The sequence below is a fragment of the Chiloscyllium punctatum genome, chromosome 14, assembly GCF_047496795.1.
Source record: "Chiloscyllium punctatum isolate Juve2018m chromosome 14, sChiPun1.3, whole genome shotgun sequence".
Lineage (NCBI taxonomy): Eukaryota > Metazoa > Chordata > Chondrichthyes > Orectolobiformes > Hemiscylliidae > Chiloscyllium > Chiloscyllium punctatum.
This window is the reverse complement of record NC_092752.1, coordinates 27,041,064-27,068,237: the sequence shown is the minus strand read 5'-3', so window position 1 is coordinate 27,068,237 and position 27,174 is coordinate 27,041,064. Positions and strand designations below refer to the sequence as shown.

General features: G+C 40.3%; 1 protein-coding gene across 2 annotated transcripts in view; it reads right to left on the bottom strand.

The window, feature by feature from the left end:
• slc7a11 (solute carrier family 7 member 11) overlaps positions 1 to 27,174 on the bottom strand; it is a 182,218-nt gene that overhangs the window by 76,717 nt on the left and 78,327 nt on the right. For both annotated transcript variants that reach the window (XM_072584080.1, XM_072584079.1), the window contains exons 4-6: positions 21,693 to 21,818; positions 19,515 to 19,614; positions 19,237 to 19,281 (exon numbers count right to left, since the gene is read on the bottom strand). In XM_072584080.1, coding sequence (XP_072440181.1) covers positions 19,237 to 19,281; positions 19,515 to 19,614; positions 21,693 to 21,818 — 271 coding nt within the window. The remainder of the gene's footprint in view (positions 1 to 19,236; positions 19,282 to 19,514; positions 19,615 to 21,692; positions 21,819 to 27,174) is intronic.

Genomic DNA, 27,174 nt, shown 5'->3' with positions numbered 1-27,174 from the left:
TGCTCTGGCCATTCAGTCCCTTTGGGGTTTACCAAATTTAATACAGCAATGTATGAGTAGAATTAAATAAAACACAACAGTTCATAATTTCCAAAAAAAAAATCCAAGAGGTGAAAAAACGATGGCTGCTAGCTTTTCTTAGTAATCTTCGAATCTCTTTCCCAACATAACCCCTCATTACAGCTTCTCTGAAATTAAGAGTTGGGGCTTTTTCCATCCAAAAGGCCCATCTTTAATGTTGAAATTCAGTCTCGAATGCACCCAGGTTGACAAAACACGATCCAGTTTTGGCTGCAAACAAAAGCCAGCAACATAGCAACCAAAGTGATGGTGCAGCTCGGGGGAACAGAGGTTAGCACTGCTGCCTCACAACGCCAGGGACCCGGGTTTGATTCCACCCTCGGGTGACTGCCTGAGTGGAGTTTACATGTTCTCCCTGTGTCTGCATGGGTGGTCCACCATGCTCACACTGACCCACCAAAGAGCAGCCTACCCAGACATACCCCTGTAACCCTATATGTCCCATGGCTAATCCACCCTGCACATTATGGGCAATTTAGCATGGTCAATTTACCTAAGTTACACATCTGTGGTAGGAAACTAAAGTATCTGGAGGAAAAATGGCCTGCTTCTACAGTATAGGGATTCTACGATAGGAGGTGCAGGCGTAGTGTTTTCTTTTTAAAAAACCTTTAGACAATTTTGAGCAGGTTAGGATAATCAGAGATAATGTTATGCAGGCCAGGAAGATCAGAAGTGCTTCTCCTGAGTCCTGTCACCACTTGGCCCCCCAGTAGCCCAGGACTTTTTTCTGCCCGCCATTTCAATTTTTCGTGATGCCTTTTGCCAGGGTCCATTTTTTTTGAATCCTAATTGGCAGCTTCACCCCCTGAAAGTGCCAACTCAATTGTTACCAGAGATGTTGTAATTCCAGATGGAAGTCGATGTTGGCGATGCTAATAGGAACCGATGGTTAACATCTCCTAGATGTTAACAAGCGACCTTCTTAAGACCATAGAAATCAGTGGCGAGTAGGGATTGGTGAAAACGATGGTGCCTATTGCAGAGGAGGCCTTATCATTCTTTATAGGATCCAGACCAGCACTTCTTTTCATTCTGACCCAATAACTAAAACCAAAGAAAATAAATCTAACTTGTTTTGAGCCTGGGTGCAGCTAGCAAGAAAGCCACAACAGCTTTCCCACACAGGCTTCTGATCACAGCCAAGCCCAATGATGGCATTCCAATTCAATCTGTACAGTAAAGGAAGAGCCCTGTGACTGATGGGCCTCCTCCTTATTATCAGATTGAAGCATGTGGAGTCAGTGCAAATCTTTGCAAACAGATCCAACAGGCGAATTGAATAGAGTTAAACTACTGGTGGGCAAGATCCAAATCCTCTTTTAGCATAAACTCCTCTTTTAATTTTATTTCATTAACATCTTTACTAATTCTCATGACAGAGTTTTTAGTTTTGGAGCTGGGTCATACATCACTGCCTGACCTGAAAGGTCATCAGTGATGCAGGCCAGAGATCTGGATGTTGTGGACCATTCAAATACGCATTGATTTTTAAATGGTCATTGCAAAATTAAAACACTGAGCACTGCTACAGAAGAATTCAATGAGCCCTACTAAAATCTATACAGTCAAGATTTGTTTTTGCCTGGAGAGCCTGGCCTGGGTCCAGTCCGTTGGACAACAGCTTCACTAATGTGACTTTCCAACTTCCAATGACAAGCCAGAAAAACAAATCAAGCTTCTTTTATTGAAAATCTAGCTGCACACCAAAAAAAAAATTCAAAAGAGTCATTTTTGATTTTGTCACAGTTGAGAACTCACGTTAAGAAAACTGAATAAGTCCTTGGCCAGTACAGTGAAGGAATGCAATCTGAGGAGTCAATCTTCTGCCAGCTTCCCTCCCTCACATCAGTATGGCACTCCCTCTCAGCTTTGTGCTGTTCCTAACATCCAGTCTGATTTGACAATTTGCCATCTCCAGAGCGGTGGTCATAATTTTTAGTTTAGCTTAGGGTTCAACGCTGAGCCTTGCGGCATTTCTTGTGCAGAAAAGACAATGCCAAATTGCACGGTAATTTTAAAATAAGTGATTGGAGGACATTCTGCAAGAGGAAGTGCAACACATGAGTAGAAGAGGCAAGACTGTTGACATAAAGGGAAAAGCCATGGCAGGAAATGCATGTTCAATGTAAAACTGGAAGATATATGAACAATATAGTCAACTTAACTGTTTCCTTCACATGAAGAGATTATTGGAAGCTAATAAGATGCACTCAAGCATCAATTCACTACTTGAGACGAATGACAATTGGTAGGAGCTTTGATAATCTCCACTCACCTCAGAAGGATTTAAGTGCAAATAAGTCTTTGGAATATATCATTGAAGATTGTGCATGTACTGAGAGCTCTCAGATAACAATGCCACATGATTGTTTTTAGAACAGAACAAATAGGTAGCTCTTCTTGAAAGGAAGATTTTTTAAAGCAATTGTTGATTTTTGACAGGTTGGAGAATGTTCTTGACAAGTATTTTTCCCTCTGAAAGTAACATGTCTCTTTTGAATAATTACATAGGATATAGAGAGTATGGGAAGAGGCTGTTCAATCTGACTGATGCAAGCCAAAGTTTATGCTCAGTTCAAGCCTCCTCCTATCCTTTCTCATGTAAAGCTACCATTGTAACCCTTTTATCTTTCATACACTGGTTTAGTTTCCCCTTTTAGTGCAACCAAACTTAAGTGCTTCAACTGTTCCCTGAGGTAAAAGGTTATATTTTCAACATTTGATCTTATTCCGCATTATGTTCACTGACGCTACTATTAAAGTAAATATAACCCTCAAGACTGAGTGAGCATTAAAAGAGCATGTGAACAGCCTGGATCTGGTGTCTGGTCCAGGCCATGAGTTGGGTACATGCCCTTGAGAGTAAAGTGTCCTTGCTGCAGAATTACATAAAGCAGGCTGCTGCTTTGCCTTGAAGTGCAGCAGAGTTGCAGAAGCATTCTGTAAGAGGATAGGAGATGTGTCTTGAGGATTATTAAGGCTGGTGCATGTTTGATGCCAGGGTCTGCAGACATAGGGACTATGTGCTGGTATCCATGGAAACTGTCCTGAGATGTTGGTGCCTGGGTGTCCAACATGGAGATCCTTTGGAGCAATCAGCACTCTGAAGTCACTAGGTACCCACTCTGACTTCCACGTCAAGAATGCTTGGTGTGGTTTGCTAAGAGGACACTGCAGTCAATAGGTAATTAAAAAATGATAATACCACTGCCAGGAATCTCTCCTTGACACCTATAGCTTGATTAAAGATACAATGAGTTGCTAGTAATGTTAAGATAAGCCTTGCTAGATTTCCCACACAAATTTGCTACAAGTAACACCATAATCCACATTGCTCAGGCTCCTATAAAAGTCTGCCTGATGATTTCATCAAGGAATCTGCGACAAATAAGAGTTCAGACCATTGCAGCAATCTTTTCCATGTGTACATTGCTAATTTGATTGGGGCGACTCTGAACATTTCTCTCACTTTCATTGAAAGTCTCAGAGTTGACATGATGCATATTTTTCTCCATCCTCTGTCACTGTCAATGTATTGAAATCGAGATTCATCAAAATGTTTTCCTGTGCACAACACATTCTCCACCTCAGTCTTTTCTCTTCAGCAACTTTTCGATTCTAAAAAGCTTAATGTTGGTGCCAACTAACTGCAGTTTGACAAAAGTGGAAAGAGAATTTGGTATCCTGTCCAATCATATCGGAATCTGTACACACCTCCTGTTGTCCTGAAAAGATGTGGAGGTAAAAATGAATCCCATCATTACTGTTAGTCACAGCAACTTGCATTGTAAGAACCTTTTAACATATGCTAAGAAAACTTTATTCAAAACAAATTAAGCATCTTGATGCCCAGTAGTTCATAAAGTATATATTGTTCCTGATCAAGGTAAGACAAAAATAGAGCCTCCTGGTTAGACCATTCACTTTTGCCATTTAATTGGCTTAACCAGCAGATGGGGATTCCCTGGGTCAGAGAATATCTGGCATCTGAAAACAAAAAATGCTGGAGATCACTGCAGGTCAGGCAACATCCATGGAGAGAAAGCAGCTAACGTTTAGAGTCTAGATGACTCTTCATCAGAGTTGAATTTGGCTTAGCTTCATACTACTCTCCCTGCTGGTTGATTGATGTTCAAATGGTGGAAGATTGGCGGAGCCCTTGGTTATGTTGCAGTGGTGAAGTGGTTCCACAGTCCTTAAAATCCACAGGGCAGCAAACAGATGTTATTAGATTAGATTACTTACAGTGTGGAAACAGGCCCTTCGGCCCAACAAGTCCACACTGCCCCGCCGAAGCGCAACCCACCCATACCCCTACATCTACCCCTTACCTCACACTACGGGCAATTTAGCATGGCCAATTCACCTGACATGCACATCTTTGGACTGTGGGAGGAAACCGGAGCACCCAGAGGAAACCCACGCAGACACTGGGAGAATGTGCAAACTCCACACAGTCAGTCGGGAATTGAACCCAGGTCTTCTTTGAAAAGATGACCAAGGAAGTGGACGAGGGTAAAGCAGTAGATATGGTGTATATGGATTTTAGCAAGGCGTTCGATAAGGTACCCCATGGCAGGCTAATGCAAAAACTACGGAGGTATGGCATTGAGGGTGCATTAGAGGTTTGGATTAGGAATTGGCTGGCTGGAAGGAGACAAAGGGTAGTAGTTGATGGTATAGGTTCGTCTTGGAGCGCAGTTACTAGCGGTGTTCCACAAGGATCCGTTTTGGGACCATTGCTGTTTGTCATTTTTATAAATGACCTGGAGGAGGGGCTTGAAGGCTGGGTGAGCAAGTTTGCGGATGACATGAAAGTCGGTGGAGTTGTGGACAGCGAAGAACGATGTGGCAGGTTACAGCGGGATATAGATAAGTTGCAGAGCTGGGCAGTAAGGTGGCAAATGGAATTCAATGTAGTTAAGTGTGAAGTCATTCACTTTGGTAGGAGTAACAAGAAGATGGATTACTGGGCTAATGGTAGACTACTTGGTAGTGTGGATGAGCAGAGGGATCTTGGTGTCCATGTACACAGATCTTTGAAAGTTGCCACCCAGGTAAATAGTGCTGTGAAGAAGGCATATGGTGTACTGGGCTTTATTGGTAGAGGAATTGAGTTCCGGAGTCCTGAGGTCATGTTGCAGTTGTATAAGACTCTGGTGCGGTCTCATCTGGAGTATTGTGTGCAGTTTTGGTCGCCATATTATAGGAAGGATGTGGAGGCATTGGAACGAGTGCAGAGGAGGTTTACCAGGATATTGCCTGGCATGGTAGGAAGATCGTATGAGAAAAGGCTGAGGCACTTGGGGCTTTTCTCATTGGAGAAAAGAAGGTTTAGGGGAGATTTGATAGAGGTGTACAAGATGATTAGGGGTTTAGATAGGGTTGACAGTGAGAACCTTTTTCCGCTAATGAAGTCAGCTGTTACTAGGGGACACAGCTTTAAATTAAGGGGTGGTAGGTATAGGACAGATGTTAGGGGTAGATTTTTTACTCAGCGGGTTGTGAGTTCATGGAATGCCCTGCCAGTAGCAGTGGTGGACTCTCCCTCTTTATGGTCATTTAAGCGGGCATTGGACAAGCATATGGAGGTTATTGGGCTAGTGTAGGTTAGGTAGGCTTCGGTCGGCGCAACATCGAGGGCCGAAGGGCCTGTACTGCGCTGTATTTTTCTATGTTCTATGTTCTATGTCTCTGGCGCTGTGGGGCAGCAGTGCTAACCACTGTGCCACCGTGCCGCCCACTATGTTATGTAAGAGCCCACCTGGCTGATGCCTGATAACCAGGTTGAAGCTGTTGCCAGCATGATAAATGGCACTGATCAAGTATTTGATCATTAGTTGCATTGTCTCTTCATGAAACTTACTGAAAAATGCTAACTAGTGAAGCTTCTGTGAAGCAACATTTGCTACTCGAAGGGTGCTATACAAACACAAGTCTTGCTCTTGCTTGAAGTCTTGCCAACTAACCCAAGATAATGTATGCATAGATTAAATGCATAGTCAAAGAATTTTGATAATAGTATCTTACACTTTGCAGTCTATTTAATTGCTGTTAATATTTCTTTTTCCAAATGTTTGCACACTCTGTGCTCACACGTGCAGTCTACTTATGTAACTTGGAAGTCAGTTTATTATGAAATTTTATCATATGCTTGTTATAAAACTTCTCTTCTGCAGTATTATCCCAATTTAAGTACAGCTTTGGTAAATACAACTCCGAATCACACAATTTACTTGAAAAAATATGTTATTGCAATCCAGCTGGGATAAATATGTGCACGGGTAAAGAGTGTTAGAAAGTTTTGAAAAAAACATTACAAATAATTAAATGGGGAAAAGTTGGCAGAAATTAATTGAAATAAGCAAATTTATGACTGGAATTTAGCTCCTTGTTGATATTGCAAGAACAGTGTTTTCTTATTAAAATAAAAAGAAACATTCAAACTGACAGCCTATATTATATTTAAATTGTAACTCAGAGACTGTAGCACTCATTGTCAGAGACGAAACTACAGCAACACATGTATAATTGACATATGAACATGCAAATATACATCAAAACAGTATTCCCTTCCAAATAAATGAAACTTATGAAATCAGTCAGGTTTTAACAGAACATGCCCCAGGTAATTTGAAGCTCTTGGAAGCAAAGTACAGATGAGTTTTGTCAGTGATGGTTTCTTTTGGCACTGTGAAATATTCTGCAGTGCAAAAAAACCTTGCTGTGGGCTATACTTGGTTTCATTTGGCTCTTGTTCCTGGGGAAGCTGAAGCCTATTATGAAGTGGAGAAGGCTGACATTTTCCAGAATTTATACATGGTCAATTAAAATGACAAGCTCACAGTTACCAACTTGTGAGCTGTGATCTGTGAGGGAGGCCTTGCCATCAACTGACTCAGGAGAAGGGACTGGCCCTGAATGTTATATAAATGGAAAGACAGGAAACACAACATTGCTGCCCTGCAAGTCAGCTAGAAGGTGCTCTTTGAATTTTGACTGAAATGAGGAGCCCTCACCCCCGACTATATTTTGCCACGTGAAAATATAAAACGAGAAGCTTCACATTTTGCTCACTAATTTCTAATAGATCAAAACAGTATTGCATTTGACAGATGGTGTTACCCTTGCACATTCACCTCCTCTGTCCTCACTGTCCAAGTCCCAAACACACCTTCTAGGTAAAGCTTTTACTTGCACTTCTTTCAACCTAGTCTACTGCACTTACTGTTCGCACTGAGGTTTCTTTTACATGGCTGACACTCAGTATGGACTGAATGACCATTTTGAGGAACACCTCCAGTATGGATGACCCTGATCTTCTGGTTGTTTGGTAATCTACCTCGCTCTCATGGGGAATATTGTTGATTTGGGCCTGCTGCAATCCTCCAACAAAGCACAAAGCAAGCTCGAGAAGCATCAACTCATTTTCCACTTAGCCACTTTCCAGTCTTTAGATCTCATTATTGAATTCCACTACTTTACAGCTTGATCCCTTGATGTCTGTTCTTCATTTTTCTGACACTCTTCTCTCCCTCCTCTCACCACAGTCTTGTCTTTTTTGTGTTTTTCTTTTTACCATGTTCTAAGTCGACCCAGTCTCTCCCTTCCACACCTCAATTCACACCTATTTCATCTCTGTCTCTTTTAATACCTTTAACAACCCCTTTGTCTCTGAACTGGGCCTCTGCTCCCTTCACCACTCCTCCAGCTTTGCAGTATTTTAAAAAAAATCCACATCTTTTCAGTTCTGAAGAAGTTATAATGGACTCAAAATGGTAACTCTGCTTCTCTCCACAAGGATGTTGTCAGACCTGCTGAGTTTCTCCAGCATTTTCTTGTTTCAAATCTGAAGTATTCACAGTATTTTCCTTTTGTTTGGTGTTATAAGTTACGTACTACAGCCCCTTCCGCCACCACTGATATGCTTACCTGAAATAAATGTTGCAGTAGTAAAGGACTTGGGGATAGGCTCTGGGTAGGTCAGGTAGTCCAAACAGCGCCCTGTGTCACCCTGGCAGAATTTGTGCCACATTAACTGAGGACAGTGGTGACATTCCCTCACTGTACCACAGACCTTCAGTGTGTGACATCACTGTGGGATGTCAATATCAAACTAAACCATATGTTCTTTTGAAAGACCATTTACCTGAACCATTGACTTGTTTCCTCTCCAAAAAGCTGCTAAATATTTCCAGTAGTTTGTGTTCATATTAAACGATATGCTGATATATTTCTGTCAGAGTGTGCTGAATGTTCACAGCACACTAGCACTGACTTAGTACCTTCCTCTTCTGAACCACTTACTTTAATTGGTTATTGCAATGAGTACAGGAGTTGGACATCATGTTGTGGCTGTACAGAACATTGATTCAGGCTATTTTTAGGTTACTGCATATAATTCTGGTCTCCCTGCTATGGGAAAGATGTTGTTAAAGTTAAACTGGTTCAGAAAAGATTTACAAGAATGTTGTCAGGATCAGAGGTTTTGATTAAAGGAAGAGGCTGAGGCTATTTCCCCGAAGGATCAGAGGCTGAGGGGTGACCTTAAAAAGGTCATGAGTGACATCAATAGGGTGAATAACCAAGGATTTTTCCAGGAAAGGGAGTCCAAAACTAGACGGCACAGGTTTAAGGAGAGAGGGGGAAGATTGAAAAGTGACTCAAGGGGCAACCTTTTCACCCAGACAATGGTGCGTGTATGGAACAAGCTACCAAACAACTTGGAGGAGGCTCGTACAATCACAACATTAAAAAGGCACCTGGGTGGGTAAATGCTGAGGAAGGCTGAGTGGCTACAACTTTGCGTTTGAGCAATACAGCAGGAACCTCCAGCCTGAGCGGCAGACAGCACTTAAATCCTTCTCCCCATCTCTCTTTCTTCTATGTGTGGAGAAGTAAAACAAAAATACCAAGCAGCGAGCTACTCTTTGTCTTTCTCACTTTACAAAGTTCCTCCTTGCAAGGAAAAAGGAATATAAAAAAACATCTTCAGAGTCACTGAAGGATGAATCTCCAACTGGTGAATGTAAAACTGAGAATTGGTGTGCCTATAACCTCATGTCTTCATCAAAGAGTCAAAAGAAATCAGAAGGGACCTGAAGGAAAACAGTTCATCCATGCTGTAATTTTGGCTGTTAACAGAAGTCTGTTTCACCAACCTTTTCTTCCTTCTCTACCCATAATATTTGTGTCTTGTCTCTGTATGTGTCTGTTGTATGTGAATGGAGACAGCTTAGTCAGGATAGTGTTTATGTTATCGACTTCAAAGTTAGTAATTTTGATTGCAATAAACAGTGATTTTCTTGTTAAAGGTAAGAATCTGGTGTGCATATTCACAGAATCATAGAATCCCTCCAGTGTGGAAACAGGCCCTTCAGCCCAAGAGGGCCACACCAACCCTCTGAAGAGGAACCCATCCAGACCTATTCCCAACCCTATTACTTTACATTTACCCTGACTAATACACCTAACCTACATACCCCTGGACACTATGGGCAATTTAGCATGGTTAATTCACCTAACCTGCACATCTTAGACTGTGGGAGGAAACCCACGCAGATACAGGGAGAATGCAAACTCTACACAGATAGTCGCCTGAGGCTGGAATCGAACCCGGGTCCCTGGCGCTGTGAGGCAGCTGTGCTAACCAGAATTAGACAGTTAGGTAAAATTGGGCAATTTTATCGTTCTATCAAATTTTCACATTTGTGGCTAGTGTATAAATAATGGGGATTGACTTCTCATACACTACACCAGAGAGTGTGTCTCCAAGTGTCCCCAACACATCCTGATTGCAATAAACAAGACTGTCCACCAGAAGAAACAACTCAAGACAACACAGAGGCACACAGTCTGCATCAGTATACAAGGCAAGATACCTGAAAGAAATGCTTGTCATCAGGCACCTCTTGAATCATCAAGGCACAAGTCACTTTGAGGCTCAGCAGCTCATCTACAAGGTGGCAGCAGAGGAAGGAGAAGGATGCCAATGCACCATTGTAAATTCAATTTCCACATGCAACACATGGTCCCATCGTGGAAAGACCAGTGGATCCAAGATTGATCTTCCCACGTAACTTGGCAACGCATGTGGTGTGTCAGATATTGTTATCCATTCCTGTGAACTGCTGTCAATACCTGTCCCAAAGGCTGGAGGTTGATCCACTTGGTGTCTGGCTCAAGATCGAGGCAAATGAGGTGGCGCACTACATAGAGCTACCACAAACTGAGATAGTAACAGAGACATATAGTCATTGCACATAAACAGACCCTTTGGACCAACTTGTCTATGCCGGCCAAGTTTCCTGAACTAAACTAGTCCCATTTTTCTGCATTTAGCCCATATCCCTCTAAGCCTTTCCTATTCATGCACCTGTCCAAATGCCTTTCAAATGTTGTAACTGTACCTGCATCTACCACTTCCTCTGGTAGTTCATTCCGCATATGAACCACCCTTTGTGTAAAAAAGTTGTCCTTCATGTCCCTTTGAAATCTTTCTCCTCTCACCTTAAAAAAATTGGCCCTTGTTTTGAACTCCCTGACCTTAGGGAAAAGACTATTGTTAGTCACCCTGATAGATGTGAACTGAAACATTACTATCAGCATGTTACTCTGCTGAGCAATAGGGATGGAATCCATCCACTGGAGAAACCTTCCCTCCAAATATCTCTTCAAACATCAGATTGACTTTTGCAGCCATTGATCAAACCAATTAGCTGACAGATAGTTCTGCTATTTGTTTATACACCTATATCGTTGCCCTAGATTTATGGTTGCATCTTTTTCATAACCTGCTCCTTCAGGGCATGGGTTGAGAACCCCTTTGTTTTAATGGTCATACAATGCTGATCTCTTTTCATCCATATCTTTCCCTGATCTACCTAAGTGTGCATCAGGTGTGGTGAATAATTGTTCAAATAATTTAAATTACAATTATTACTTCATCACTCGGACAGGTTTACACATATTCTCAACTTTAGAAGACTGACACAAACCCACAGGAAAAGGTTGAATTCAACGTATTGCAGCTCGCCAAGAAGACAAGAGATTTTCCAGCTAATTAAGTTCTGTTGAAGTAAATCTGTCATCCTGCGCATAAATACCAAACGTCTGGGCATTTTCCAAATTTTAAGTAAACCGAAATATCCTTTCCTTATCAAATTTTTCATTACATTTATTTCATCATGATAAAAGCCTCCTTCTTGAGAAATTGTTGAAGTAATGTTTTAGTCTCATTATTATGCTTTATTTGTGATCAAACTGCACAATGGAGAGGAATTCTACAAAAGGATTAGTCTGAATAATCCCAGTGACATGTAAAATTAAAACTCAGAATGAAGAAGAAATAATTGTATTATCTTTCAGAATTTGGTTTATTTATCTGTCTAGCTATATTGTATTCTTTAAAAATGATATTCCCTGATTACACAAAGTCAACTAAATTCTGGTTTAAGTGATATTATCATAGAATCTAATCTTCACAGCTGTGACACATGGCAGCTAAATTTCACACATTCTCAGGAAAACTTAAAATAAATAAACATAAGAGCATAAGAGATAAGAGTAGAAGTAGGCCATTCAGCTCATTGAGTCTGTTCTGCCATTTAATGAGATCATGGCTGATCAAATAATTCTCAGCTCACTTTTGTGCCCTTTCCCCATAACCTTGTCTCTCTCACTGATTAAAAATATCTCTTTCTCAGCTTTGAATGTACTTAATGACAGAGCCTAGACAGCTCTCCGCGGTAAAGAATTTTAATGTTCACTACCGCCTGGGAATTTCCACTACATCCCTACCTTAAATGGGTGATCCCTCACTCTGAGAGCGTACCCCTTGGTCCTAGATTCTCCCATTAGGGCAAACAATCTTTCCACATTTACCTGGTTAAGATTTCTTAGAGCTTGTATGTTGCTCTTCTAAACTCCAATGAGTACCGACCAATTCTACTCAACCTCTCCTCATAGGAGAGTCTCTCTAAAAACCTGTGAATCCTCTCTAGATTGCCTTCAATCTTCCCTCTGATACGGGACCAAAACTGTTCACAGTATTCAAGCTGTTGACTGACTAGTGTCTGGAAAGGATTTAGCAGGATCTCCCTATATTTATGTACCATCCCCTTTGAAATAAAGGCCTTTATTTTATTCGTCTTTCTGCTGAAATGGTAGTTTTGTGTGATTTATACCAAGGTCTCCCAAACCCTTCTGTGTTATGGCTTTCTTCATTTAAGTAATATTCTGCTTTATTCTTCCTACCATAGTGTACATCTTTATAGTGTCCCACATTACATTCCATCTGCCAAGTTTGTGCCTACTTGGTTAACCTGTCTATATCCCTCTGCCAACTTCATGTGTCCTTGTTATCAATCATCTTCGCATCTATTTTTGTGTCATCCACAAACTTGTCTACAGTGCCTTCACTTTCCTCATCAAAATCATTACTATATTTTGCAAATCATTATGGCCCTAGTACTAATCTGTGTTGCATTCCACCAGGTTACCATTCTGAGAATGTTCCCTTTATCCCAACTCCCTGTCTTCTATTAGTTAGCCAATCCCCTAGAATAATAGAATCCATACAATGCAGATAGCGGCCATCAGCTCATCAAGTCTGCACTGACTCTCCCACCTAGAATAATCCTATCCCTGTAATCCGTCATTTACCATAGCTAATTCACCTAGACTGCACATCCTTGGACACTCTGAACAATTCAGCATGGCCCAGCCACCTATCCTGCACATCTTTGGTCTGTGGGAGGAAATTGGGGCACCCGACGGAAACCCATGCAGACCCAGGGAGAACGTGCAATCTCCATGCATGCAGTTGCCCAAGGGTGGAATTGAACCCGGGTCCCTGGCACTGTGAGGCAGCAGTGCTAACCACTGAGCCACCCATAACTCTATTCATGCAAACACTACTCATATAAATAAACTATCTCCAACTCCTATTTTACTAAGTAGACGAATGTGTCGTACATTATCAAACATCTTCTTAAAATCCAAATATATTACATCCCCTGTTTCTCTTTTATCTATTTGTTCGTTAGCCCCTTAAAGAATTCTAATAAATCTGTCAGGCCTGATTTCCCTTCTGTGAAGCTAAGTTGACTCTGGTTGATCATAAGATGTATTTCTATGTTGTCTGTTGTTACAGCCTTTATAATAGACATAGTATTTTCCCAATAACAGATGCAAAGCTATCTAGTCTAGAGGTTTCTTTTCACTTCCCTCCTTTTATAAAAGTGTTAGAATGAGAGCTTTCAAACCTCTGGGATATTTCTAAAATCCAAGGATTCTTGGAAGATTACTATCTACTATTCCTACAGTTACTTCTTTGAATATCCTAGGATGTGTCCCATCAGATCCAAGGGAACCTAACAGTCTTTAGCCCTATTAGTTTACCGAGTACTTTATCTTTAGTGATAATTATTGTATTTATTTTCTCCTCTCCACTTCAAACTCTTGATTATTTAGTATTTTTAGAATATTATTACTGTCCTCTACCATGAAGAGTGATGTAAATTATTTATTCAATGCCTCTTCCATTTCTTGGCTCCCAATTATTATTCTCCTGAACCTCAATCTCTAAGGGCCCTATGCTAACTTGAGCTTCTTTCTTCCTTTTTAGTATATTTAAGGAAGCTCTTTCTGTCCATTTCGATACCACTTGCAAATTTACTTGAAAGCTTATCTACTGTCTCGTTCTTATTTATTTTCGTCTAGAGTCATTGAGATGTACAGCATGGAAACACTATCTTTGACATATATGTGTTTTTGTTCAGTTTTATGTAATACTTAGTATATCTGGTTAACCATGGTGAAGGCACATTAAATTAGCCTTTTTTTCACATTCTTTCCCCTTTTGACCCTATTTACTGCTGTTTTCTGTTTGAGTACTCTGATTTTTTTCTGTTCCACTCTGGATACTTTTGTTAAAATTCTTGCCTTGTAATTCTACTATATTCTCTTGCTTTGTAAGTCTATATTTCCCCTCTCCCAGACTTTTCCCACTAGTAACTAGTTTAAAGCCCCTTGTGCCCTAGTTATTTAATTCACTCGGTCACTATTATATGTCTACTGGTTTTAAAAATGAGGAGAGCGCAATGACAATAATCTTGGAGTAATAATGATGAGTTTTTGTATGTCTTATTTTATGTCATATCAGTGTTTGCTCAGGTTGCTGAACAGCCTTCATATTATAGCTACTTATTTTGGCTTGTACGTTTTTAAAATTATGATTTTGACACATCTTAATATGAGTCATGGAACTCCACTGAGGAAAGTAACAGTTACACAAAATTAAAAATGACTCTTTCTAAAGTAATGGGTGATAATCTAACAGCCTGCTTTTGGGAGATCTTCTTTTCCACTGAAGTCAATGAAAGGAAAATCAGGTGACCGATTTGCTCCTGTGTTGGAGACCATTTTCACTCCTAATATATCAAAAACTATAATATAAAAGAACACATGCTCAGCCGATTCAACATGGGATACATTGTTAGTTTTTAAAAATTCTGTCAAACAACTTCAACTCTCTTCTGTTTTTGTCACTGTGAAAATTCCACAATGTCTCATCTGTTGTTTCTTGCTCATGTGAGGCTTTAGGCGACAACACATCTCTCTATTTTCAACACTGTGACTGCAATACTTCAGGACGGAAAAGGACGAGGCGATTCCACCCTGTATTTACTTTAAGTGCTTGTTACTTGGAAGCAAATAACTACTGAAGTCAAAACTGCTGATGGTAAATAGCAGGGATTTTCAATTGTACCTCCTTTACATTATGTGGTAGATGTTACATAAGATAAAAACAATAAAGTCTAAGCAATAATTTAAATCATCAGTTTGAGTGAGTTGACTGGTTATTTGCTTACAGCTGTCTTCTGATATTATCACCAGGTGCCTTAATTATGCATTTTTCTCCAACAATTTTTTTCACGTCAGCCAACGATGTAAGATATTACTGAGGCATTGACCACTTTTCTTGTTTTTCTTTGCCTAGTGTAGGCATTAAGGAATCATGTGCAGGAAAACAGCGTGAGTTTAGATAGAGAGTTATGTTTCCTGACCATGCTCCAGTAATGTTCCTTATCACCAACATAAATAAATTCCATGCCCTCAAGCAGAAGAGCATATTTTTCCTGCTACAGTATCCACTCACTCTACCTAAAGTTTAGTGTCTCCTAGCATTAAACTATAGGCTTAAGTTAGATTTAAAGTGCTCAAGGGCATTTCAGTTCAGAAGTTTAGAGTTTATTTAGTGAGTTAGTTTAGTTTTGGAACTTTACATTGACACAGAACTTACATTCTCAATGCAGACACAACACTTGAAATTACTATTAATCCAGTCAGTTGTCAAAGTAATCTCTGATTTACACCATAAATTATGTAGTTTCTTCCTTATAGAATCTCTACAGTGTAGAAACAAGAGTCCACACTGCCCCCCCAAAGAGCATCCCACTCAGACTTTGCAGACCTAAGGGTGGTACGGTGGCTCAGTCGTTAGCACTGCTGCCTCACAGTGACAGGGACCTGTGTTCGATTCCAGCCTCGGGTGACTATCTGTGTGGAATTTGCATATTCTCCCCGTGTCTGCATGGGTTTCCTCCGAGTGCTCCGGTTTCGTCCCACAATACAAAGATGTGCAGGTTTGGTGAACTGGCCATGCTAAATTGCCCACAGTGTTCAGGTGTGTGTAGGTTAGGTGCATTAGTCAGGGGTAAATGTAGAGTAATAGGGTAGGGTAATGGGTCTGGGTGGGTTACTCTTCGGAGGATCGGTGTGGACTTTTTGGGCCGAAGGGCCTATTTTCATACTGTAGGGATTCCATGATTCTAACCCCATCTCTATAACGCTGCATTTCCCATGGCTAATCCACCAAGCCTACACATCCCAGGACACTATGGGAAATTTAGGATGGCCAATCTATCTAAACCTTGGAATGTGGGAGGAAACCAGAGGGAAATCCATGCAATAATGAGGAGAATGTACAAACTTCGCACAGACAGTCAACCAAGACTGGAATCCAACCCAGGTCACCGGCACTATGAGGTAGCAATGCTAACCACTGAGTCACAGTGCCATCCTAAAGAACACCATTGTACTCATGCACTACCTAGCTCAGAAATAGCACATATTTCCCATCATGAAATTGAACCCCGGTCTCCGGCATGACAGGTGGGATACTAACAACTAAACTGACAAGCAGCTTCTGATAAAAATTTGTGAACTTGCTGTAAATTTTCCTGGAACCATCGTGTCAGCACAGCTCTGCGGGTAGAATGGTGAATGAGGGATCTCAGTAGCAGTGCAACCATCCAGAGAATTCTTTTAGAATTATGAACACAATCAGTTCAATTTTCAATGCAATCAATTTTCAGATCCTATCTAAGTTAGTAATTTCTCTTACCTAAGCAGCCTCAGACAAAACAACTTGGGCTTATGTCGTTGAATGTAAAATATGATCTTGTTTTGTCCATTTCTGAAATGTGCTTCAGGAGCTTGAAGGTCCAAATTTGAGTGACAATGTCCTGCACCCTAAAGATGTCTGAAATGTGTTAGCCATGATAAAAGGTCAGGCGATATTCAAGTACTTCTAAACGCAAGCTCTAAAGAGGTGTTATATCCACATGCACCTTTCAGGTTCTCTAACTCCCAGATATCCTCAGTGGGACTGCTGGAGGCCACCAATATGAAATAGTTTCCTCGCTTGCGTTTTTTTAGTCAAGAGCTTTATTGCTGCAGGTTGCTATTGTCCTCCAGTCACTTCAGCATGGCCGGCAACCATGCCCTCAAACTGTCCTCCCCTACTACCACAGTTCACTTCCACTCAGTCCCTGCCCAATGTAAGAGTTGTCATGAGCATTACACTTGTCCAAACAGGAAATGGGAAAATGGTGATCCACCCCAAAGACCTAGCAGACATTTGCAGCTCCCTAGAAATATTCAGGTAAGATTAGATTTCAAAAAAAGCTTGCACCCACAGCTTCTTAATTGTGCTACATGTGCACATTTCAGCTCCACATTTGCTTTGCTATGTGTAGACATTTCAGCCCCCTATGTCCTTCATAGACACTAAATCTAAGACACAATGATAAAGAAGTGTTTCAATGAGCTTTAGTGAAGATTTGAAATATCATGAATGATCAATGATTTTGTCATGCATTTATCAATCATTTTGAACCAATACATTTAAATATAACTGCTGTTTCATTAATTTACAGCCTCAGTAGTTGTAGCCCAAACACTGATGTAAATCTAGGAAATTTGTGATAGCCCATTAACTAAGTGGAAATATGATGATAAATTTGGATGGTAATGACCAGGTTATAGGTAAAGTGACACAAGATATCTGAATTTATGGTTCAGGAACAATATTGGAGTCACTAACACCAGAGATGTAACAGTTCTTCAGATATGGAGTTCCAGTTGTGCAAGATTCCAGGAAATGGTAAGTCAAAGTTATTAACAGTAGACAGTCTTCACAACTGGCTGTCTCAATCTTCAAAATGATAAATTCTGGAGGCTGTCCTGTTTGTGAACTTATTTAGTCATCCACAAAGCTCTCTGTTAAACAGGCAGATTCCATTTCTGGACAAACAAGAAATGCAAACAGGATTGTGCCTCGTTGGAACTCAAATTTGAAGCACTTGGCTCGGATCCTGAGAGAGCAAACAAGACTCTCGCCATATCCACCTGAGCTGGATTTGAGCTCAGATGCCAGGAACTAGTTAGTTTGGGATTATATTTGGCATTGACTGGTTGGACCGAAGGGTCCACTTCTATACTGAATCTATCTATGACTCTATCAGCATCAATATTTAGGTAGACAGTAGAATAGTGGTGATGTCATTGACCTAGCAAGCTCACAGCCCCAGGTAATACTCTGGAGACAAGGATTCCAATCTCACAATGACAACTGGTTAAATTTTAGTTCAAATACTAAATCTGGAATTGAAATGAGTGTCAGTAATGATGACCATGAAGTTATCAATGATTGTTGTAAAACTCATCTGGTTCCCTCTGAGGAAGAAAATCTGTCATCCTTACCTGGTCTGGACTATATTGACTCCAGACCCATAGCAATATGGTTAACTTTAAATTGGCCTTTCACATGGTCCAGTAAGCCATTCAATTCAAGGATGATTTGGGCTGAGCAATGAAGTGTGGTCTTGCCAGCAATGCCCACATCCCATAAAAGAATAAAAACTGCCATGTTTACAGCCAGCCTAAAGCTGTTGTGATATCAGAACAGTAATATTATTGTTGACACCCACCTGAAATTGATAGACAATGCTTACTGAATGTTATTGTATACTGGTACTCTAGTTGCTGCTATCTTGTTTAGGGTCATGAGCTGGAAGACTGACGCTTACGTGAGTTGCAGATGGGAAGCCACTTGTCAGAAACAACTTGAGGTCCAATGTTTTATACATACCGGGGTGCAAATGTGTTTGTCACACATGTTTCATCCAGTTGTACAATCGTGATGAGCAGTTTACTCAGAGAACCCACTGTTGACTGATCAGGAAACATTTGCATTTTTCTCGGTGCGACAAGGAAGGGGTGAGTAGGAACTCTCGGCTGCTATCAAGGCCCTTCTCAGGATTCCCTTCATCCTGTCACTCCTGTCTGATTGTTACTTGGATTGGCATGGGAGATGGTTAATTCCCCACCCTCTGAGAAACTGCAGCAGTGTGTGTTGGCATGTTAATGAGGATCAAACCTCAAAATGGCACAGGTTGTACCAAAGATCATACAGTGTCTTAATCCACTCTCTGATCCCGCTTCTATTACTTTAACTTCCTCCACCCCTCGGAAATAAAGTAAAAGGAGGATCAAATCTCAAAATGGCACAGGGAGTACCACAGGTCATACAGTGTCTTAATCCAATCTCCAATTCTCTTTCTATTACTTTAACTCCCTCTACCCTCAGAAATAAGTTGAAAAGATTATTTTTGTTGCATATGTGCAGTTTCTTTATTTTACCACACTGCTAACAGGGGATGAAAGTAGATTTTGTGTCTAGCACGATGTGATGCATCATTTTTCATGCCAGTGAGGGAAAAAAAATGATTTCCTGAGGCATTTGAAACTTTTCAGATATTTTCTCAAAGAGAACTGCTTCAAATAAAATGGATTTCAGAGACTTACTTATCAGGATTTTCAACTTCTTCTGTGACAAAATTCATGTAAAACCTGGATGAAATAAAAATGAATGTTTTGAGAACAATCTCATAAAACATGATCTCCTGCAGTTTAAACAAAAATCACTCAACACAATTATTTAAGTCATCCTGGAAATGCAATTGTGAGAATAATCTTGGGAGTTTATCTTTGGTGTGCTAAGAGCATTCTTTTTCTGCAAAGACTGTTTTTCTTTTCTATCCTGATCTTTTGTGCCTTTATCTGCAGAGTCTGAGAGTTCTTACCATCCAGAATATGCATACATTCCAGAATAGAAAGCGAGAGGAACTCCCATAAGGTTAAATTCTTTTGTTTGAAATGGCAGATTGAAATGTTGTGTTTCTCCTGCGAATGTGAAAAGAAATAAAATAAATAGGAACACCATAATATGTGATTAGAGAGGCTGATGCAGGCAAGCAATCTGATTAATCAACGATACAACCATTGCTGCTTAGTAATACCACACATGCTTCATACCGATTGGAAAGAAAGGTTTGCATTAACGTAGCATTTTTTGAAACATCAGGAGGTCCCACTGTGCTTCACAGCCAATGATGCGTACATTGTACAGGTTTTGGTGTAATTTAGGACTTAGTGGTATCCAATTTGTTCACAGCTTCCAAGCTTTCACAAACACCAATGTGGTAATGACTGAATAGTATAGTTTTGCTGAAGATTGGGAGACAAGCAATACAGAGGAACCTCGATTATTTGAAGGGCATGGTTGGGAGTATTTCATTCGGTTAATCGAATTCTGGGTAATCAATTGCTGGATAACATAGTTTAGCCGAGAGCATTGGGACCTTGTGATCTTGCCAGATCATCTGATATTCAGATAATCAAATGCTGGATAATTTAGGTTCCTCCGTAGTTAGGTATTCAATAATAACTCCCCCTGCTCTTCATCAAAAGGGTGTGTGAGAGATTTTACATCAACTTAGATTCTGCTGTTTAACTTCTCATTCAAAGGACTGAGTTTCTGCGGCACTTAACCCTCACTACACTGAAGTGTCTGTCTAGACTTTGTGTTCCTGGCAAAGTTCACAAACTAGGGTCAGGAACCTGAACTGTTACTAAATCCTCAGCCGAAGACACATTTCTGTTCTTCTTTAACTAAAGCAGCACAGAAGAGGCTGTGGTCACTGCTGAAAGAGCACATTGGGGATGCAATTTGGGGATAGGGGAGTTTGCTTTGGTTGGGAGATGCACGGGAGATGGGACCAAAGAGCCCAAAAAGGGATGGAAGTGGCTTTTAGCAGGCTACCCTATCCAACATCCAGTCCCTCAACCAGTCTTTGAACGAGGGGGTGACTGCCCACAGCAATCTCCCCCTAATCACCCAGCAGTCACTAGCTACCATCCGGGGCACATGGTGAAGACTCACTCACAACTGGGTTCACTGCAGCTGATGCCCTTAGGCAGTTATTAATTGCCACTTAGGGAGCTCAACTGGTTGTAAGATAGGAAGCTTGACATGAGCCTTCTCACCCAGAACTTATCTCCTGTGGGGGTGGGAAGGCAATGGGGCAGAAGGTTTCAGCTGTTATCTTTAGGACAAAATATGAAAACAAGGTTCTGTTTGCCCTCTAAGGTGGACATAAAAGGCATTATTTGGAAGAAAGGCAGTGGAATTGCCCCTGGTGTTTTGGTAAATGTTATCTGGTCACTAACATGTTACTATTTATGGAACCTTGCTGTATGCAAATGGGTTTCCACATTTCCTACATTACAACGATGTGTACACTTCAAACACACTTTGCTGGCTTTAAAGTGCTTTGGGATGGTATGAGGTTGTGAAAGGTGTGATATGAATGCATAACTTTTTTTTGTGCATAATGTCTCAGTGGTATTTAACTGACGCCCTGCATCTTCTTAGCATGCCATAAATCACGCTATTATCAAGTCGTATTGTTGATCAATACCACTGGGGGCTGTGCCCCCCCCCACCCCAGTCATTTTCAAATAGCAATATTGTCACTTCAAAAAATTGGTGTGGTCTTGCAGTCCACTGCGATGTCCGATCCCACCGAGTAGTCTGTTTAAAATCAGGTATTTCTGGCTTTGTTTCCAGGAATTCTTAACATCAAAGATCCTTTCAGCACTTCAGTCAAAAATGTCTTTCTGTTCAGGCAGTGCAAACTAATCATTGTCACTGAAAGTAAATTTGCAGTACAGAATGAGTGCAGTTCAGCTGTCACTATAATAGACCCTTTACTTAAAATAATGACATTTTTGATAGATTAAAAGTAAAATATGACAACTGATAAGACTTCTCCATCACAAATGTAAAAGAAACAGTGAGGTTTAATGGGAGTGATATTAACAAAAGCAGCAGAGAAAGACTATTTATTATTAGTCATTGTGGAACATTCAGTGGCTCTGCAAGAGTTTTGAAATGGAAAAAGTGTTTTACGACAACTTACCTTTGAATAAACACACCATTCCAGGGAAGATGATTATTAAAATGGCAGCAAGTTTGCAGAATGTCAGAAAGATCTGTAGCCGTGCAGTCCAGCTGACGCTCATGCTGTTAACATACATTACCGCAGCTGGAGAAACAAACAGGACAAAATAAATACTGTTACCCCAGGTAACAACATACTGCAACAAGGGTACCACTGACTGGCAACTTGATTGAAACCAATGCTGTACAATTTCCTTCATATTATTGTCAAGCTATAGAACATAAAGGTAACAAAAGACCTGATAAATAATGAAGGGTCAGAATATTGACAACCTGAGCAAAACAAAAATCCATTTCCTAACATCCACACTTACAAATGTTCCATTTGAAACCTCTGTGGAATTGATTTGGATCGTGCCTATTGTGCTTGCAATTTCTCACACACCAGGTTTCCTAATTTCAGAAGGTATTGCTAGCATGGTTTGAGAATAAGGCACAGGCTATATACTGTCTCACAGCAAGGCATAGCACTATCAGAGAGTGAGTTATCGAGACCAGAGCTGGTAACCCTCCTGGTAGCTACTGTCAGATCTGTGTGAGCACAGAAGCTGCTGGTAAACTTGTCAATCCACAGAGATGTTAAGTAAAGAAGTCGAGAAAATGGCTTGCATGGATAACATGGAAAAGACCATTGTCTGTCAAACTAAATGGTTAGTTTAAAAAGTTATTTGTCAAAGGTACAAAGCTCCTTGTTTGTGTTCCCACAAGAACTGTAACTTTGAATTTTATTCTGCACATTAGCAGAGATAGCTATCCTTGTCCCTTCTGGCAGTTTGTGATGTGTAATGGTTACCCCTTACCAAAGGGTGAATGCTGTATGACTCTGAAGAGATCCGCAAATTCTTTTATTTACATTGTTAAAGATAATGCTGTTCACTGTAAATAATTTTAGAGACTATTCTATCATTTTTTTTTCATGGTCTCTTTTACTTGACTGTCAATAATTACTGTTACATTGTGGTATATGCAATGTCTTGTCATATCCATTCTCATTCTACAACATTATGCTTAATTTAGAACCTCTTACAACATACCTTACTGTACATTTTAAACAAACTTAAGAGCTTCAGATCCTGCAGAAAAAGGAATCAAACATTTTAAAACCAAGCTTCAGTGTTCCTCAGTCTCCCACCTCAGGAACATTTAATTCCCAGGCACTATAGAGAAGAAATAGAAACCCATAGAACAATTATGGTGGATATCTCTCTCACTTTCTCACATCTTACATTTACTCAGGATCTCTAGGACTTCCTCAGCTGGGCAATCCTCCACCTACAACTGCATAAATATATAGGAAAAGCTGAGCCATCTCCAGCCCTCTCATCTTAGTTTAAGCAACAGAAGGGTGTCCTCTTAAAGCATATCTGAAGAAGCTGTTGCTAAGCTCATTGCATCTCGAACCTCAGCCAGCCAGACTGCAAAGAGTTTCCTTCTTTGATCTTCCAAAAGCAACTACATTGCCTTGAGGCTTATAACTGAGACTACATTTTCAAGTCATAAAAGCAGTGCAAGACAAAATTGGGTTGGAGAAGGAAAGGAATTTTGGGGCCACAGTGTACAACACATTATTTCTTCTTTGGTTCTTGGTATCAATACTACCACTCTTTACCACTCTACAATCAAAATGGATTTAAGTGCACAGGATCTACAATGAAAAGAGGGTAGGTAGCTGTAAATATATTCAAGGCAGGGCTGTGGGGCGCAAGGTATAAATAGTACTCAAGACCCATTAAGGACCCCAAAAACCTTAGCTTGGGTGCTTCAGTGCTGAAGCTGCACAGTGTCTAGCTGAATGGAATCTTTTGCCACAAGGCTGGTGATTCTTTTCATTATCTCGACCTATGCCCTCATACAGTGCCATCATTCTCTTTCCAACCAGAATGTTCTAGAGTGTTCAGAAGGCAATTGGCTTTCCTTGGTAAGCCGGTGATATTTGAAATTCCATCCTTGCCTCTCTATCCACCATGGAATGACATTAAATATTACAAATCTACAATCTTATAATGGTCGTCATGATTTAGAGATGTCGGTGTTGGACTGAGCTGTACAAAGTTAAAAATCACACAACACCAGGTTATAGTCTAACAGGTTTAGTTGGAAGCACTAGCTTTCGGAATGCTGCTCCTTCATCAGGTGGTTGTGGCTTATAATGGTGGTAGTTCAGCTCCACAGGCACCTGAAGCACTTTTTCTGCATTGTGACTGGTGGTTAAAGAATAGAGTCAAGAATAAAATGTGACACTGGAAAGAATCTGGTTGTTATTTAAGTTTAACTGGAGCATTGTTTTGTGGTACAGCTTGCTTTTATTTTAAACTTGTGATCCAGTACAGAAATGGCACAATCATCCTCAGGCCAGCATGTACAAATTTTAAGACTGAAAGATCTGCAATTAGCTATAAATTTGACAGTTTTCTTTTAGAACACAACAACTAAATCTGGGTGCTTTATTTTGTTTCAGACTTTTATCTGGAATGTGTTGTGCAATGGATGCAGGCACAGTCCTGTATCTGCTTGTATCTTCCTAAAATAACTTCAGTAAAAGGCTTTAAGCCAACATTTTCAATTTGCTTCATTTTAGTAGGGTCTGTTTTGGAAAACTTTTGATGTGATCAGAGCTCATCTATGACTGTGTTTTAGTAATAAAAAGTAATATGATGCTCATGACAAATGTTGCACAGATCAATTACTGGGCGTGTAGAGGAATTTGGAATCACATTGAGAAATTGGCCATTGTGGCAAAACAATACTTAGTCATTTTCATTTTTCTTTAATTTGCAGCATAGAATTGTAAAGGTTTTGAGCTGATTTAAAGACAGCACGCTGTCTCTCCCACTCTGAAGTGTGCGTCCAGAATCTACCTCAGGAAGAAAATTCCCACTCTCCCCCAACTTCAAGAGTCTAACATGACTTGAACATGGCCCATTTCAACCAAATTCTGACAAGACAGATTTGTGCAGTACAGGACAATAATTCAGCACAAACTGCCAGTCAATGAATGCTTAAAATGCCACAGAAAACTTGAGATGATTACACTAATGTGGGAGTATTTATCTGGGGTACAGTTAAGACAAATTACCTGTGTTTAATAGAATTAGCTTCATCGTGCTTCTAGCTGCTATATTCCTGTGACTGTTTGATGCTGACAATAAGGTGGTAATACCTGATCCCCAGCAGAGCCCTTCCTCACTTTATTGAGCACCAAGTGATTTGCAGAACAATTGAAAGAAATAATAAATAAGAAGTAGTAGAAAAAGGTTACATCTTAACCAATGGCTACCTCAATTCAAACGATGCAAATAGTTGCAGAATAAAGAACAAGTGACAATTAAATACCAGATGTGGTTATTTTCACTACTGTAAGAGGCACCATAATTCATTCTCTGAGAGTAATAACTCATTTAGGTTTATAAAAGAACTCCCAGTTCTCATGCCTGGTGTCCAGTCACCCCATGTAAATCAGTGGAGGAAAACAAGACACATTTTGCTTCAGTGCACAACTTTCATGCCAGATTCTTAGTTATTATTTTGTTTCCTTGCTCGAGAAGCCATTCATCAGGATTTCTGCAAAGACGTGGGCACGATAAATTTGTCCCAGGTAATTAATGTCAATTTTCTTGTAACTACTTTCATGCTAATGAAAAGGTTTTAAAATATAAACACAGACCTTAACATTGTACTGAGTGAAAATCTTGCACTGATGTTTAACACATTGGCCTGAAAGATCTTTAGCTCATCCAATAATGTAGGGAACAGGATCTTCAGGTAAATATTTGAGGGTGGCACAATGGCTCAGTGGTTAGCGCTGCTGCCTCACGGTACTAAGGTCTTAGATTTAATTCCACCCTCAGGCAACTCTCCATGTGGTGTTTGCACATTCTCTCTGTGTCTGCGTGGATTTCTTCAGGTTCTCTGGTTTCCTCCCACAGTCCAAAGATGTGTAGGTTAGGTCGATTGGCCATACAAAATTGCATATTGTGTCCAAGGATGTGTAAATGAAGTGGAATAACCATGGGAAATGCAGGGTTACAGTGAAAGGGTTGGGTCTGGGTGGGGTGCTCTTTGGAGAGTTGCTGTGGACTTGTTGGGCTGAATGGCCTGCTTCCACACTGTAGAGATTTTCTACCTTTGCATGATGTCATCTTATGATAGCTGTTAAGATTTTTAAGCCTGGTTAATCTTGAAATAATTTTGAAAATACTTCAGTTTAAATGAAGAATTTGGGAATGTTTAGGCCCTGAAATTGTACAGTGATTTTGTTTAGTTTTGTGTAGTAACTCTACAAGAGACTGGTGGATTCTCCAGGGAAACAGATTAAATGGCTGGAAATGTTAGTTTAAACTCAGCATAATGTTTGTCCTTGGTTTCCGACCAAAGTTACAGTGGGAGACTGAGGAACCTGACAATACTTCAACAGCAAAATTCCACATTGTATGAAAAATCTTCTAAAGTTCCACCCTTGTGATCCCTCATTGCAGTTACAACTCCACCCCACCTTGTGAACATTGAAGCTTACTGAAGTGAGTCAGATGGAGTTTGGGACAGTCATGAGGGAAGTCAACAGATTTTCATGTAATACCCTCTTCATGTTCATGCATATGCAGTTGTAGAAAAACCTTTTAGTGATGAGTAGGAACTTTGGTGTGTTTACCCCCTCCCATGAGGCTGAGATGTAAAATATAGTTCTTTTTAATGGACAAGATCTTTCCACAGATTTTGAATATTTTTTTCAAATAGTTCTCAATCACAATTGGAGAGAAAGGGCATTTTTGTGCATTGGAATGGGGGATAGTAATTTGGTTTAGCTCAGTTGGCTGGACTGTTGGTTTGCAGAGTGGTGTGACGCCAACAGCATGGATTCAATTCCCATCACCGGTTTGAGGTTACCATGAAGGACTCTCCTTCTCAACCTCTTCCCTTGCCTGTGGTCTGGTGGCCCTCAGCTTAAATCACTACCAGTCGCTTCTCTCTCATGAGAGAGCAGCCCCTGTGGTCAGGTAAGACTATGGTGACACAACACACTAATGAGGATCATCATCACATGAAGCAGTGATCTTGTTGCCATGTGTACTCAAGTACAGTGAAAAGTGTACAAAGTTGCCATTTTGGTTACGAAACCAGAATTTTTAAAAAAAGCAGATGTTTTAAAAAAGAGTTGTGCTTAATGTGAGAAGCCTATGTAAATGATAGACTCTCCATTCATACTCAGATAAGACTCACTGAATACCACCTCCTATTCTTCAGAAATAATAGATATATATAACATTGTGATCAAAACTTGACTGGCTCATTTAGACACCTGATTAAGGAGCATATAATCTGGTAGAAAAAATGTTTACAATTATGATATGCATGGGAGGTTTTACAAGGTGGTTACATTGAAACAGTCTCTTTTAACTTAAGGTAATACAGAATGTCCTGGATTGAGGGATGGTGAGATCATC